Genomic DNA, 14008 nt, shown 5'->3' on the forward strand with positions numbered 1-14008 from the left:
AGCACAGAAGTAAAATCTAATAGAATGTGTCCTGTTGCTCCTGTCCTAGTAATTGGCAACCCTCAGACATGCTTAGTGGTAACACCTTTCTACTTCTTGTCTATTGTCCTGAATGCAGCTGCTTGATGTTTACCCAAGTGCCATTGTCAGGATTTTAGCATTCCAGGGTGGAGTTTAGGGCTCAAAGGTTTGCCCATGAATCAAATATACTGTGAAATCTGTTTGTTCTGTTTCACATTCACATTCTATTCTTACCAAGTATCTCCTTTTTTTCTTTTTTGGGTATCCATGCTATAAGTATGTGAACTTTGTGTTTTATATATTTGACTCTGCATCTCAATTCTTCCTTTAATTCAGTTTTGCTAGCAAAAGAAACATAAGGGTTTGCCCATATGGTGATTTCACAGCCATTTACCAAGAAAACATGCATTCATAGATCAATTATATTATATTTTACGCATTAAATCTTGATCCAAAGCTGCTTCAGCTCCATTGAAGCCCCTCTTCCATTGATTTTTCATTAATTCCCTTTCTGTTATGTTCTAAATGTGTAATTTGTTCAGTGCTGACACCGCACATTCAGCCTGGGAAGATAGTGTCAAGACTACCATAATGCTTGTTTTGTCAGATCAATTGGTTTTAATGACTTTAATTGCACTTACACCTCTACTTCTGACTGAATCTCCTGCAGTTGACTGTCATGTTATTCCTTATTCTCGTTACTTTCATCAAGCTCTCTATCCACTTAGCTCTTATAATTTACCTCCATGTGGGATCGTTTCCTCTTCTGCCATTCCATGTGACAATGTCTTTGGCTTTTTAAGAGATATATGATGTATTTGAGTCCAAAAGGCTCAAATCATTTTGGCTATTTGACACAGGCATGACTAGCAAAGCCTACTATTGTTTTCTTCTGTGAAGCTCCCGTGTGTTCTGTTATCTTCTGTCTCACATTTAATTTAGAATATGGTCTGTAAATCTATCATCCAATTTCAAAGAAGTATTTAGAGTTATTTTACAACTACTATGTTAGTTCTAGCTCTGCTCACCATTCCCTAATTAGTAGAAGCCAAAAGACTTATTTAGCATATTCTCTACTTTGTCTTCCAGATCTTTTATAAAGATATAAAACAAAATGGGACCGAATTGCGATCCCTGGATCCCACTGGAAATCTCTCCCCATCTAGATGGACTGCCAGTTACGATTACTCTCTTAATACGGTTAGATAGCCAGTTTTTGATCCATTTGATTGTACTAATTGTCCAAGACATCTTATGTTGGCTTTCTAACCATAAGATATTGTATAGTGCTGTATGAAATGCTTTACTAAAACCCAGATAAAATATCCACTGTTTTCTCATCATCCATTACATTGTAAGTCACTTTGAATTCTTTTAGTAGAAAAGCAACAAAAGAATTTTTATATAAATTATCTATGTTGCAATGACAATTTATGAATTAATTCAGTAGGTTTAGCTTTAAACCATGTTGATCTAGCCCTTTGTGAATATAGCACATACTCCATTTGTTTTATTATTATGGAGTTGACTGCTAAGGTTCTAGTATGGAGTCACGATTTTAACTTATTCCTAATTTTAGTGGGAACTATGGCTCCTTCTAGATTATTTTAGTCTTCATTAGTTTTTCACAGATTCATTGAGGAGTGCCTGAAAGTTGAAAAGTTTCTTTTTGGATGCATTTCAGTTTGTCTTTTATTTGTATGAGACTCTCTGTGTATGTGTGTATATGTGTGTGTAAGCAGTTACTTGTTTTGTGTAATCTATTTCCCAATGAGCTTTGTTCTTCCATTTGTGGCTTACTAGCTATTTTATATTATATATATATATATATATATATATATATATATATATATATATATATACACACATTCATACTTAAAGCCAACTTGAAATCTTAATCCATAAAACTTTTCACACTGCTTGGATATCATACCATCTTGGATTTGCTTTGTTCCAGGTATTGTGCAACTCTGTTTCCTTCAGTGAGCAATATTTTTTCTCTTCATTTTCCATGCAGAATATGTAAATCATTTATCAATAACTTCTTAGCACTGCAATTTTTTCTGGATAGCTTCTTTGGGGCTTATGCCTATCTGAGACTTAACGTTCTGAGCTTCCCTTGTTTCCTCTTTTGGGATCTCTTCTCTCTTGCTACTGCTCTAACCTGTTTGATGCACCTTGCATGCTCTTATTATCTTACATGAAGATGCAACAGTAATAACTGCAGTAGTGATTTATAACAAGCTAGTAAGCAACAGTATTTACGTGAGAATGAAGGAGTTTTACTAAGCAGCGTTTAGTAAAAGAAGGGAGCCTAGAATTCTGTGCCAAGATTCAGTTCTTTTACATAATTGTACAGATTTGCACATGTTCTTTCTGGTTGCAAAAGTTGAAAAAGTTCAACTGCCTTTGCTACTAGCAAACTTCTTTTTAGTTTACTGCCTGAGATTTATTTGTTTTTCAAGACTATTCACTTATAAACTCATTTATTTTTGTCTAAGCTTTTATCCCACAATATCATTGTCCAACAATACACAAATAGGATCTGCTATTTTGTAGAAGCGTTCATATAGAAATCACTTCCTTTGACAATTAAATCATTTTAATATATGTTAATAAAACTTCCATTATTGATTCTATGAAGCAAACCTCAATTCAAAATATAGTCTGAACTGATGTGGCCAGCATCTGCACTTTTAGATAAGGTATATTATGTGGACATGTTGGCTGTGATTTAAGAGTACTCTGCATATAATGATAAACTTTGGCTCAGTATTCTCTGTATTATGTCACATATCTACGAACAGCATGCTTGAAAACTTGGAGGCCTGTTCATTGTCCAAGACCAAGAAACAACCACCTAAGGCTGACCTGGTACCTTCATTACATATCTTTAGGCGCTAGGCGCCAGTTTCACTTTAACCAGGCCTTCGGCTCATTAACATTACAGTGGTACCTCAGTTTAAGAACAGTCCTGTTTACGAATAATTCTGTTTACTAACTCCGCAAAACCGGAAGTAGTGTCCCGGTTTGTGAAATTTACCTTGGTCTAAGAATGGAATCCGAACGGTGGAAGGGCACCCGCAGAGGGAGGCTTCATTAGGGAAAGCACGCCTCGGTTTAAGAACAGTTTTGGTTTAAGAACGGACTTCCTGAATGGATTAAGTTCGTAAACCAAGGTACCACTGTATATGTCCTTTTAAATGTTGTTTTTTTGTTTTTTGTTTTTTGGAGGTGGGGTTATCAGTTTGTGTTTTTATTTAGTATTATGTGTTCTCCTTTTGTATTTCTATGTTGTTTGAAAAGTGTCTCCATCTTAGGCAACCAGTTCTGGGTCATTTTGTTAAATTTCCCTAGCCAGAATAAGAGGTGGGAGAGGGGCATAATTAAGAAAGAGCAAGCCTGAGGGACTTTAGCCAGCATTGTGTTTTAGTTTACTAGTGAAGGTAGGATTGAAGAACATGGTGAGAGACCCTTTTTTGTGTTGCTCTTGGCTCCCATTTCAGCTGTCAGTGTCATTCAGTAGTTTCATAGGTCCACGAAAAAGTGGAAAGAGAATTGCAGTATAAAGGCTACCTATTTCCTGGCCACAAAGGAGACAGAACCAGTTCTGCTCAGTACTAAATCTCCAGCTATCTATCAAGTTTGCATCCCTTTTGCACTCCTACGATGACAACCAAAAATTCAAATGAAATAAATGTAGCATAGAGCTGGTCCACCCATTACAGTTTCCATAAATATGCCAATGAAAAACTGCAACAAGTGCAGATGGTATTTGTATGATGATGCTATATCAGGGTCAGGTGGCAAACTGTGAATGACAGGGATGGGGAATTCATAAAGGAAATTCCATTTCCTCTGACATTCCAGTGCCTTTAAAAATTGAGTATTGGGAAAGTAACACACACCCCCGAGCCAATTCCCAGGGACATCCATTTGGAGGGAGGGGGACCCCATTGTGCTAGAGAAAGTCCTTGCACAGAGTTCCTGCTGATAACACTCGTTAGTTGAATCCTGCTAAGTGTTTGCCTTTATCTTGAGTTATTCCTACTGTTTAGGATATCATGAGGCTTTGATATGCTTAAGTATACGTGACTTTCCACCATGTAAATATTTATGGTTAAGCTACAGTTCGAAACAGTGATGAAAAACCTGTAACCCTCCAGATGCTGTTAGACTCCAACTCCTATCAGCTTCAACAAGCATGGCAAACAGTCAGGGATAATGGGCATTGTTGTCCAACAATATCTGCAGGGCTATAGGTTAGCCAGCTCTGGTTTAGAATGTGGTCAAAATCTATACTGCATACTTTGCAGGTTTAGAGAGTTGACAAAATTAAAGCAGTCTGCAATAAATGACTACTTTGATCCATATTTTCCACATTGAATTTGTATTTTTTTAAAAGAAAGTGCCTAAAAGCAACTATTTATAACTATGCATTGCTGTTGTGTAAGAATTTTCTATAAACCAGCAGTGTACACGCCATTGTTTTCCATCTCTCCATTAGCATTATGTAAGAATTTGCTTTGAAGGTAATGTGAGGCAGTGGTGGCAGCAGACTTTGCCTGTGGCCTCTTACAGAAAAGGTCACAAGGTAGTTTCTCCATACAGTCTGTAGTGCTATTCCTGGTGACATCAGAAAAAAGGTCAAGTCAGCTGTGTAAAGCTCTCTGTCCATAGCAACAATCTCAGAATGCCATCTTTAATTTGCACAAGGACAGTGTGTATCCAGCTTCTGCTTGTTTAAGATACATCAGTTATCTTACATAATCTGAAAACCTGCCTTCCAATTCTTTCAGAGAGCTAAATAATTAGCTTTCGCCATGACAGAAAAATTCTCAGAAAGTACTTTTTTGTTGTTGTTGTTCAAGATCTTTTTATAGAGAATACATTTTGATACAGCTATCACAAATAGAATGTTTAAATGTAGCAGTTCAGACAGTATAGAAAAGTACAGCTGCATAATGCTTTGACAGAAGCAGTGGTATCATTTGGGCAAATAGTGGGTTGCAATTACACACACCTATTGGTGCACATTTGTAAACGCAGATCTAATTTCAGTCAGTTTTATTCCAGATGTTGTTAAACTTATATGGTAAATTGTACATCGATGAAACAATTTCTCAGAAAATTTATTAATCTTAAAATGGGTCAAGTGCACAAGATTAGAGGCCCGATAATCTACGGTATATTGTTTTGATAGCTGTAGAGTAGCTGGAAGGACTGTTGTAGAACAACAAGGCAAGCAAACTAAAGAGTCATTTGCTGCCCTTGACTGAACTGCTTTGATCCTAAGGTTCTCTGACTGCCATTGACTGAGCAATCCATGTCCAGCACAGGCTAAATGGCCTAGTGCAGTAGGTTTAGAATAAGACTATATAGCACAGGTAAAGAAAAGAAATTGAGAAGGTAGCAGGGAAAGGAAAGCAGAAAGTTTTGACAGAAGGAGAAAAGGGAAGGGTGGACATCGAAAAGAAGAGTAGAACAGAGGACAGTAAGGAAGACATACTGATTTGAAATGATCAGTCAGATCTTTTACTGAAGGGCTTTGTTAGGGGTGAAATGCTGAATGGATAAGACAATCCATCCAATAATTGGGCCAATTTTGACAATGTTGCATTAGTGCTCTCACACATTGTTTTCTTCATTCCATTTGATTTCAGAATCAGAGATAATAATAAAAAAGTATGACTGTATTGACAGCTTTGTTCGTCCATGTTTTAAAAGTGAGTTGCTTGCAGGCAATGGAATTGAACGGCTGAAATGCTTTACTGTGTCAGTTTGATGCATGTTTGATAGTAAATAATAAATGTGCACTACAGAAGTACAAGAACAAAGCTGTTTTTTTAAAGCAAGAAAGCTACTAATGTAACCACTAAATAAAAACTGTCACTTTATTATATAGGTATAATTATTTTATACCTGAATAATTTGTTAGATTTGTGTGCTGCTGATATTAAAGAGTCAACACCTATAGAGAGCCATCATTTTGGAGTTTCTAGATATTGGGAATCACCTGCCATGTAGGTCTATCTGCTATTTGAGCTGGGAGGGTCAGCAATGTCCCATGCTCTGTGGTCTACATTTTGCAAGCTGATTTTAGGCCCAACAGTGAATTCTATCTTTATCACTTAATCATGTTATCATTTAAAGTGATTGTTTGATACCTCCATGATTATTATGTTCAAATAAATATTTTGCACCATTCATCTTCTATTTTTGTTACTTGTCCCCCTTTCACATGTTTACCTATTTTCCCTGCCCTGTGGATTTTTTTTATACATAAAGTCTGTCTTGCCCTATCAAGAATCCCGTTATGTGGCTGAAGAACCACATCAGCATCCAGACTTCCTTCCCCCTACCACCTTTTAAATCCACATGTTGTTCCCCTCTCTCCTAACTAATGTTTACATGTCATCGTTCCTTTCTTGGTCAAAAATGACCAGGTTTTTGTGTGTGCGGGGACTGTACATTTCCATTACAAATTTGTGTTGTCTACAATGTCAGGGCCAAGACAACAACAGCACCTCTAAACCAAGGATATACTTCTGCTGATTGTTGGCTCAGATTGCCCTGTGCTTTTAATTAAAGTGCATCGTTTATGATAATAGCCTATAGTACATTAATTTTTAATGAAAGCTAACAGCTGCCTTTTCTCTATGGAAACCGGTCTTGATTTTATTAACTTACAGGACAGAAGAATAATTGGCACATATCATTGTCCAGAAATGTATTCAACAAAGGTATATTTTATTGTTTTCTAATGATTCTATCCTTAGAGACTTAGTAGTGAGATCTTGGACCATTAGTGATCAATTAAAGATCCCACGGCACTTTTTGCAAGAACTGGCATCTTAATGCCAGGATCCTGTCCAAGTTTTAGTTGTATTCTAAGTTGTTTTTTACCTTCTGAACCATTCCCACCACTTACCCACCCACTGCATAGTTTTAATTGGCTACAGCATTCTTCATTTCCTGTACTAAAATACAATGCGTTGTTTGGTGATGTTAGATAGCCACCCCATTTCGCCTGAGAGGTGATTGCACTTGTTGGTGAAGTGATGTCGCTTTCTAAAAATCTGTAAAGCGCTTTGGGATCCGTCTGGATAAAGGGCGCCCTGCAGAATTAATGTGTTTCACTGTTGTATTGTAAGCTTCTATATAGTTATAAGCATACATTTTCATTAGGGATGGGTGAACCTGCTGTATTGCAATGGTGCTCTCAGTTGCCTCCCTAAAACTTCACTTCAGATCCAAAAATCAGATCAATTTGCTTTTCATCCTTTTATCCTTTATCATAACCTTGTGCATTTCCTGTTTTGGAAATGAAAGGTAAACCAATTTCCAACGAGGAAAAGCTTGAAGACATGTGCAATCACTTTCTAACTGCTATACAGTAAATCAGTTGGGAGGTTCATCCATTACTAATTTACGGCTATGTAGTAATTTCCAATGTCTCTTTGGAAAAGGTGTAGACACCTCCAGCCTTCTCAAACTGTGGTGTTATCAGACAAGTGTCTGATAACAGCAGAAAAACACCTGACAAGAAAAAAAGAGTAATACAAAATTGCTTATATGCTGTTTTTTCTCCTAAATTCTTTGGGTGTGTGACAAGTTATTCACATTGCAGCAACTGTTAATGGCATCTCCGCAGCAGCCATAGAAGACTCCAAAGCTGGCCATTTGAGAATTTGATTTATATTTATTACCAGGCACTTTTTTCTCAGTGTTTCATACCCTCAATATTCTGTAAAGTGACCTTGTCAGAATACACCAACCCCTATTTTACATTCAAGCAAATTTATCTCTGGCCAAGTGCACAGTTCCATTTTACCTGAAGTGTGTAGAAGGCTGAAGACTGGCTTAACTTCTGAGGTCTGGACTCTGACTGGAAATGGAAAATGAAACTTTAAAATAGCTTTGCTACCCTGCTTGTGTGACTCACCTCATCCAACCTATCCACCACCCCCAGTATAGCTGTTCAGATTAACCAGTGCTCCTGTTCTTTAACCTTGGATGTAATTGAAAATGCCGTATTTGTTTCGCAGTTTTTGTGTCACAAGACTAACTTCTTTCGCTTTAAAATGATTTTTTTAAAAAAAAACTTTATAAAGAATTTACTGTTTGTGAAATGGTGAATTCTTTAATAAAGCTTGATGCCACGAAATACATGTTGAAATATGCAATTGTCCACTGTGGGGGGCCCAGAATATTCACCCCTGCCTGTTTATTCCTGTTTGGGATTGGCTGGCTGACTTCAAAATTCATTGACAGGGTAGTAATAATGTCTTGTAAAATGAAATGGCTATGCTTATACATACCTAAATGTTTGTTATGGGACTGCAGAAATAATGTGCTGTTTGTTTCGATGGGAAGTGGTAGAGAACCTACTCCAGGCATTCTGATCAGAATTAAGTTACTTTTGTTACAGGCTAGACCGTAAATGTCTTCCAGCTCAGACGTATCCTATGCAACAGGCATATTTTGTGACCATGGAACAGATTTTCAATTACAATATTCAAAAAGAAATTATATGGGGTTTCAAACAATACCCAACTCCACATGATTTTGATAGGAAAGCAAAATTGGATCACTTGGACTAAATTACACCTTGATCTATTGAAACCTAAATGTTCATAAATTAAGGAGCAAAGTCCCACATGGGTTTAGCATCACAACTTCAAATTTAACGTACTCAGCTTACTTCAGAATCCTTGAATTAAAACAACTTTTCAATATATCATGATAAACATTTAATGAGTTAAATCAGTTAATAATAATAATAATAATAATAATAATAATAATAATAATAATAATAAAAATCCTCACTGATAATCTATAAACCTTCTATAAAGATGAAAAACTTTGGCTGCAGTGTTCAAACCACTCATTACTCATGTGTACATCCATATTGTCCCTGTTGTCTGTAGTTCTTAGCAGACAAATGCAAATGTGTGAGCACAAACTCACCTGTAGTGTGCCTATCACACATAACCTGTATACTCAAGTAGCTGTGTGCACATTTGAATTTTTCTGCAGAAAACAGCATGCAGCACAGACAATTATTGCAGGAAGAACGGGCAACAGTGGGGATGGGGTTGAAAGTATGGCCTCCTCCCTAAATGCACGTGAATCAAATTTACATGCTGGCAATGTTATTTATTTATTTCTTATCAATAAATGGACCTTGAAAGTAAAGCAGTGTTGACATACAGCATCCAAACTCAGATGCGCATTTGATTTATGCCCACCCACAGCTCCTAATCTAGCAAATGGCAGTCATGGAAGACTACTTTAAATGTGTGGCTCTCTTTAGAGGTTTCAGAATATCATTGTGTGTATTATATCCCACCTAAACTTATCTAGCTGTCTTCATTTTCCTTTAGTTTATGCTTGGAAGAATAAAAAATAAAGGGAAGATTTGATAAGAAACAAAGTTTGTGAAACCCTTGCCATAAATATTCTCCATATAAAATTTTCATACATACTGTCAAACGAGAATTAAAATTCTCCAGGCCCTCTAGCAGTAGAAATTAACAGAGGGCCTGCACATTTAAAGTGGAACTATTGCCAAAATGCAAGTGAGTGAGGACCTGGGAAATGGGGCGAGAATCCTGTAGACACATTTGAGTTCACAATCATGTAAGGAATTGTTAAAGTGAAAGAGTAGAAAAATGTAGTTTATTCTGAACTATTTATACATATGTTCATGTAATGAAAATGGAATCTGTCAGCCCAATAAAACACATCACTTTATCTATTCAGATCTCAAGAAAAATATATATATAAAAGATTTATGTTCTGCCCTATACCTGCAGGTTCAAAATACTTTCAAATGAAAATGTAAAGAATTTACTGAATTGCTATAAAATGTGTTAACATAATATTCAGCATCAATTTAAATTTAATTGTCTGATAAGAAAACTGGTTTATAACAGCTATTAAAATTAAGGATTGGTACTTATAGCCTGTCAAGCAAAATGGCAACCTTTTTGAGGAAAAAATTGCAGATAGTGAAAGATTTACCTCAGAGTAACAGAGAGCTCTGCCACTTTCCTTTTGTATAGTTAATGCCAGAAACAACATGGCATTATTATTTTTTATTACAGTATACTATATGATCTCACATTTTAAAAAGTTACTAATAATACTCCAAAACCAGTGTTGAGATTTAATGTGATTATACTCTGAAATGAATGCCTGGTTAGACTTGCCTCTGAAGTACAGCCTAATGCCATGGCCAGCCTTCTGTTCTGATGAGATGTTCCAAGATGAATTGAACACTGTTACCCTGGGCATTGCAACTTGAAAGAGGTCCTAGCGCAGGTGTAAAACAGCTCATCAGCTTTCTCTCTGATCACAGAATCTAATCTTTATATCAAAATATGCATTTTGAACTCTAGTGATATGAGAGTTCCAAAATTGTTCCAATGGATTTCACACTGCATCCAAACAGAAGGCCTGTGATGAAGTGCAGAAGTTATACCTGATGTATCTCATCGCTGCGTCATTCTTTTGAGCTCATTCTAATTGTAAATGCTGAGAAGTCTTGTCAGAACAGAACTTTTGGGCCAGCAAAGTGCAGCACTTCATGCAAACGCATAGTGGCAGTGCCGCAAGTTTCCGAGATATCTGCCAGACAAACATGTGGCTACTAACTGTGCCATACAATGTATTTGCCTGTGCTTTCAAAATACAGGACCCACAAGTAAATGTATGTATGCCACGTTAAGTTGCATAATTCCGTAGGCCAACATTGAGTTGGACTTCTTGGGTCTTGCCTGCTTGATGATTGGCTGAGTCTGACGTTTCGTTACACACTCTAAGACAACCTCTTGTGTTTTCCAGATGGATCCACATGAAAACATTTTGTTGAGCACGCTTGAAATAAAAAATGAGATGGCTGCCTCTGAAGCTGTTATAGGCCTTGGGGACCCCAGAAGCACTATGCTGGCCTATGATACCTCAAGTATTCAGTACCGGAAGGCTGGCTTACCAAGACACAGCTTTGGCCGCAATGCGCTGGAACGGCACGTGGCACAAAAGAAAAGCCGGCTAAGGAGACGTGCTTCTCAGTTGAAAATTACCATCCCTGACTTGACTGATGTAAATGCCATAGATCGATGGTCACGCATATTCTTCCCTGTTGTTTTCTCCTTCTTCAATATTGTCTATTGGCTTTACTATGTGAACTAAAACAAAATAAAGCCACACAGCTATCAAGAACTGGATTTCTCTTCAAAATCAGTTGTACAGCCAAATGTGGGACTTAGGGAAAACAAAACAAAAAAAACCTATTCAGGACAAAAAGTTATTTTAAAACACCTTAGTTGCTGGCCCACTCTATAATCTGTTTTGTAATGTTTGGGTTTTCTTTGCAAAATTGTGAAATATTTAAGTTACAGTACAAATGTATACAACATGACCTTTAAATATATAATAGCATTTGATATTTGGAGGCAGAATTTGAAACTTCCTCATTCTGTTGTTTCCACCCTCCTTTTAGCACTCATAAGTTTAAGCACAGAAAGAGGAAGCAAGAAAATAGGTTTGAGTTCAAAGAGCAATGTATCTCATGCCTCTCTTCACATCTGGAGCATACACAACATTACCTGGATGGAGAGAAGTGTTATAGTTGCAATCCAAACCATCTTCCTGCGTTACCTGTCAAATGCATTAACTTGAAATTAAGTAGTGCCTACCGTCATACCATGCGGATGAGTATCAGAGGTTTCCCAAATAGATGATGTTACTGATGTAGAGAAGGGAAGTTTTGGGTGAGTGAGGAGTTTTCATGAAACTTGAAAGCATTTCATTTGAAAGAGTTAATGCAGCACAGTGGTTACCGTGCTGTGTGACAATGACCCTTAGAGTTGTTTGAGAGATTCCCAACTATGTTCTACAGTGTGCCATGAAGCATAATGTCTAGAAGCATTCTAAGTGTAAAGTGCCAAATGTAAGTGGGCCAGCAAGTGACTTCATAGGTGGCTTTCTCTCGGTGCTCAGTCCTTCCCTGTGGAAGAGAGAAAACAGTGGCAAATGTTTTCAAATGTAAGGGACAGGTAAAGACTATACAAATAATTGGTGTCAGTTTGCTTGTTAGTATAAACCTCTCTTACGGATTCTCAGTCGCTGTTTTGATTTGTATCTCATTTCCATATCAAATAGATGGAATAGAATCATGTCTGCTGTTTAGACAGTATATATTTTAAAAGACAGACAGCTTATAAACTTATAAGAGTTGGATTGTTTTCCTCACCCAGTTCCATTGCATTCAGTTTGAGAAGTGTTTCTTTTTAGATGCAATACTTAACTTAAGGGAGTACTGGGGGGGAAATGTTTATTTTAAATAGCTGGATTCTCCAGCATCTTCTGGTGGAAGAAGCTGAAATATTTTTCTCAAAATCATGAACTATGGAAATGCCCCCATTTTTCTTCAAGTAATTCATACTATTATATGGTCCCCGTTCCTGAAACAGTGGGACAAAATAAAGGCAAAAAGTTAAATCCACTATTGTTGAATCTTCCAGTCAGTTCTGCAGAGTTTATTTATTTATTGGTGTATCTTCTCCACCTGACTTTTTAGTAGCACTATGAGTGTTTGAGCATTTCCTCTGTAAAGAATTTTAAAATTGGGGTAACTGAGCACCCAGTGTTCATACATGATTGTTGAGAATTTCGAACATCATGATTTATTTGTAAAAAATACTGATCACGTGACTCATGTTTTTCCATCTGCATTGGGGCTGAGTACACTTCACAAGTCAGGGCATCATCTGCCTTTTGATGTCATCCACAACTGGACTAGTAATGTTTTAAACAACCCTTGCTTAGGACATCTTTTGTGACAGCTGAGCTATGCTGTATTCATGGTTTCTTCTGATTTTCATTTTCTTTGTACAAACACCCATTATTATTTTAAGAAATGAAGTTTAAGGAGTGTGAAAAATATTGGCCTTGTAATTAATGCACGGGATTTATAGGCCTTCAAAGAAAATACATTTTTTTCTCACATTGGTTCAACAGGTCAGCTATAATAAAAACTACAAAATCAGCTCCTAGTACTGCACTTTAAGATATCTGGAAGTTTATAGTACAAGCCATAATATTATCTGACCTTGCCAATGAGAGGATGAAATTCTACCCACAGGGATAACAAAGCAAGTAAACAATCACCTCCATGAGGTCCTTTTTGTTATTAAGGAAAAGATGCTTCCAGGACTAGACAGACTACCCTGTTTCTGAGCTAATTAATTCTAAATACTGTGTACAGGTGTACAGACTAGATTGAGCTTTTAAAAAGTGGGGGACCATAATATCGTTGCATAAAGCAAACTTAAATACATTGTTACCTTTGAATTGAGCTAAAATATATTCTCTCACAGTTTTGTTTGGTCTATATTTCCACATAATAATCACTCCATCTTTTCAGGTTTCAGGATGCATACTAGCCAGCAATTAAGGTGTTTTCTCTTCATCTTTGTGAAATTTATGGCAAAATTACTATATAATATGGCACAGTTTTAACAATATCTTTGCAATCAATGCTCTGTAAATATGTTCTGTATATGACTGCTAGTAAGTCTAATATGCATTTTCCAAACTAAAAGAATCATGCAGCATATTTGTGTTTGCCTAAGGAATGTTATGTTTCTATATTATTGCAGTTTTAATGACTGGGAAGAAAGAACCAAGCAATGTCATTCTGAACATTTTCTGTTATCATCCCCAGGGGGAAACAAAAGTCTTGAATAATAGCACTGAAGGAAACATCTGAGAATTTTTATATTCTAATATGGGGGTGGGATGGGACTTAGAATCTGCCAGACACAAAAGCACAATGCATAGAGAACATGAGAGTAAGTGCATATATAGATAGATATACAGTATAGATATATCTGGGGAACAAATCCCATTTAAGTTAAGGTAATATGTACATTAACAGTGCAACTGAAATAATGTTTTTTTTAAAAAAACAAAAAGCAAA

At 36.6% G+C, this 14008-nt stretch overlaps 1 protein-coding gene across 4 annotated transcripts in view; it reads left to right on the forward strand.

Moving 5' to 3' along the window:
- The window catches only part of GABRB2 (gamma-aminobutyric acid type A receptor subunit beta2), a 103849-nt gene extending 89841 nt beyond the window's left edge, over positions 1 to 14008 (forward strand). The window contains exons 10-12 of one of the 4 annotated variants that reach the window (XM_083597197.1): positions 1111 to 1221; positions 6714 to 6764; positions 10870 to 14008. In XM_083597197.1, the coding sequence (XP_083453323.1) occupies positions 1111 to 1221; positions 6714 to 6764; positions 10870 to 11217 (510 nt within the window). In that variant the 3' untranslated portion in view covers positions 11218 to 14008. The remainder of the gene's footprint in view (positions 1 to 1110; positions 1222 to 6713; positions 6765 to 10869) is intronic. The other 3 variants (XM_083597198.1, XM_083597199.1, XM_083597200.1) reach the window with 3 other exon arrangements.

The sequence above is a fragment of the Podarcis filfolensis genome (genome assembly GCF_964270895.1).
Source record: "Podarcis filfolensis genome assembly, chromosome: 2".
Classification (NCBI taxonomy): domain Eukaryota; kingdom Metazoa; phylum Chordata; class Lepidosauria; order Squamata; family Lacertidae; genus Podarcis; species Podarcis filfolensis.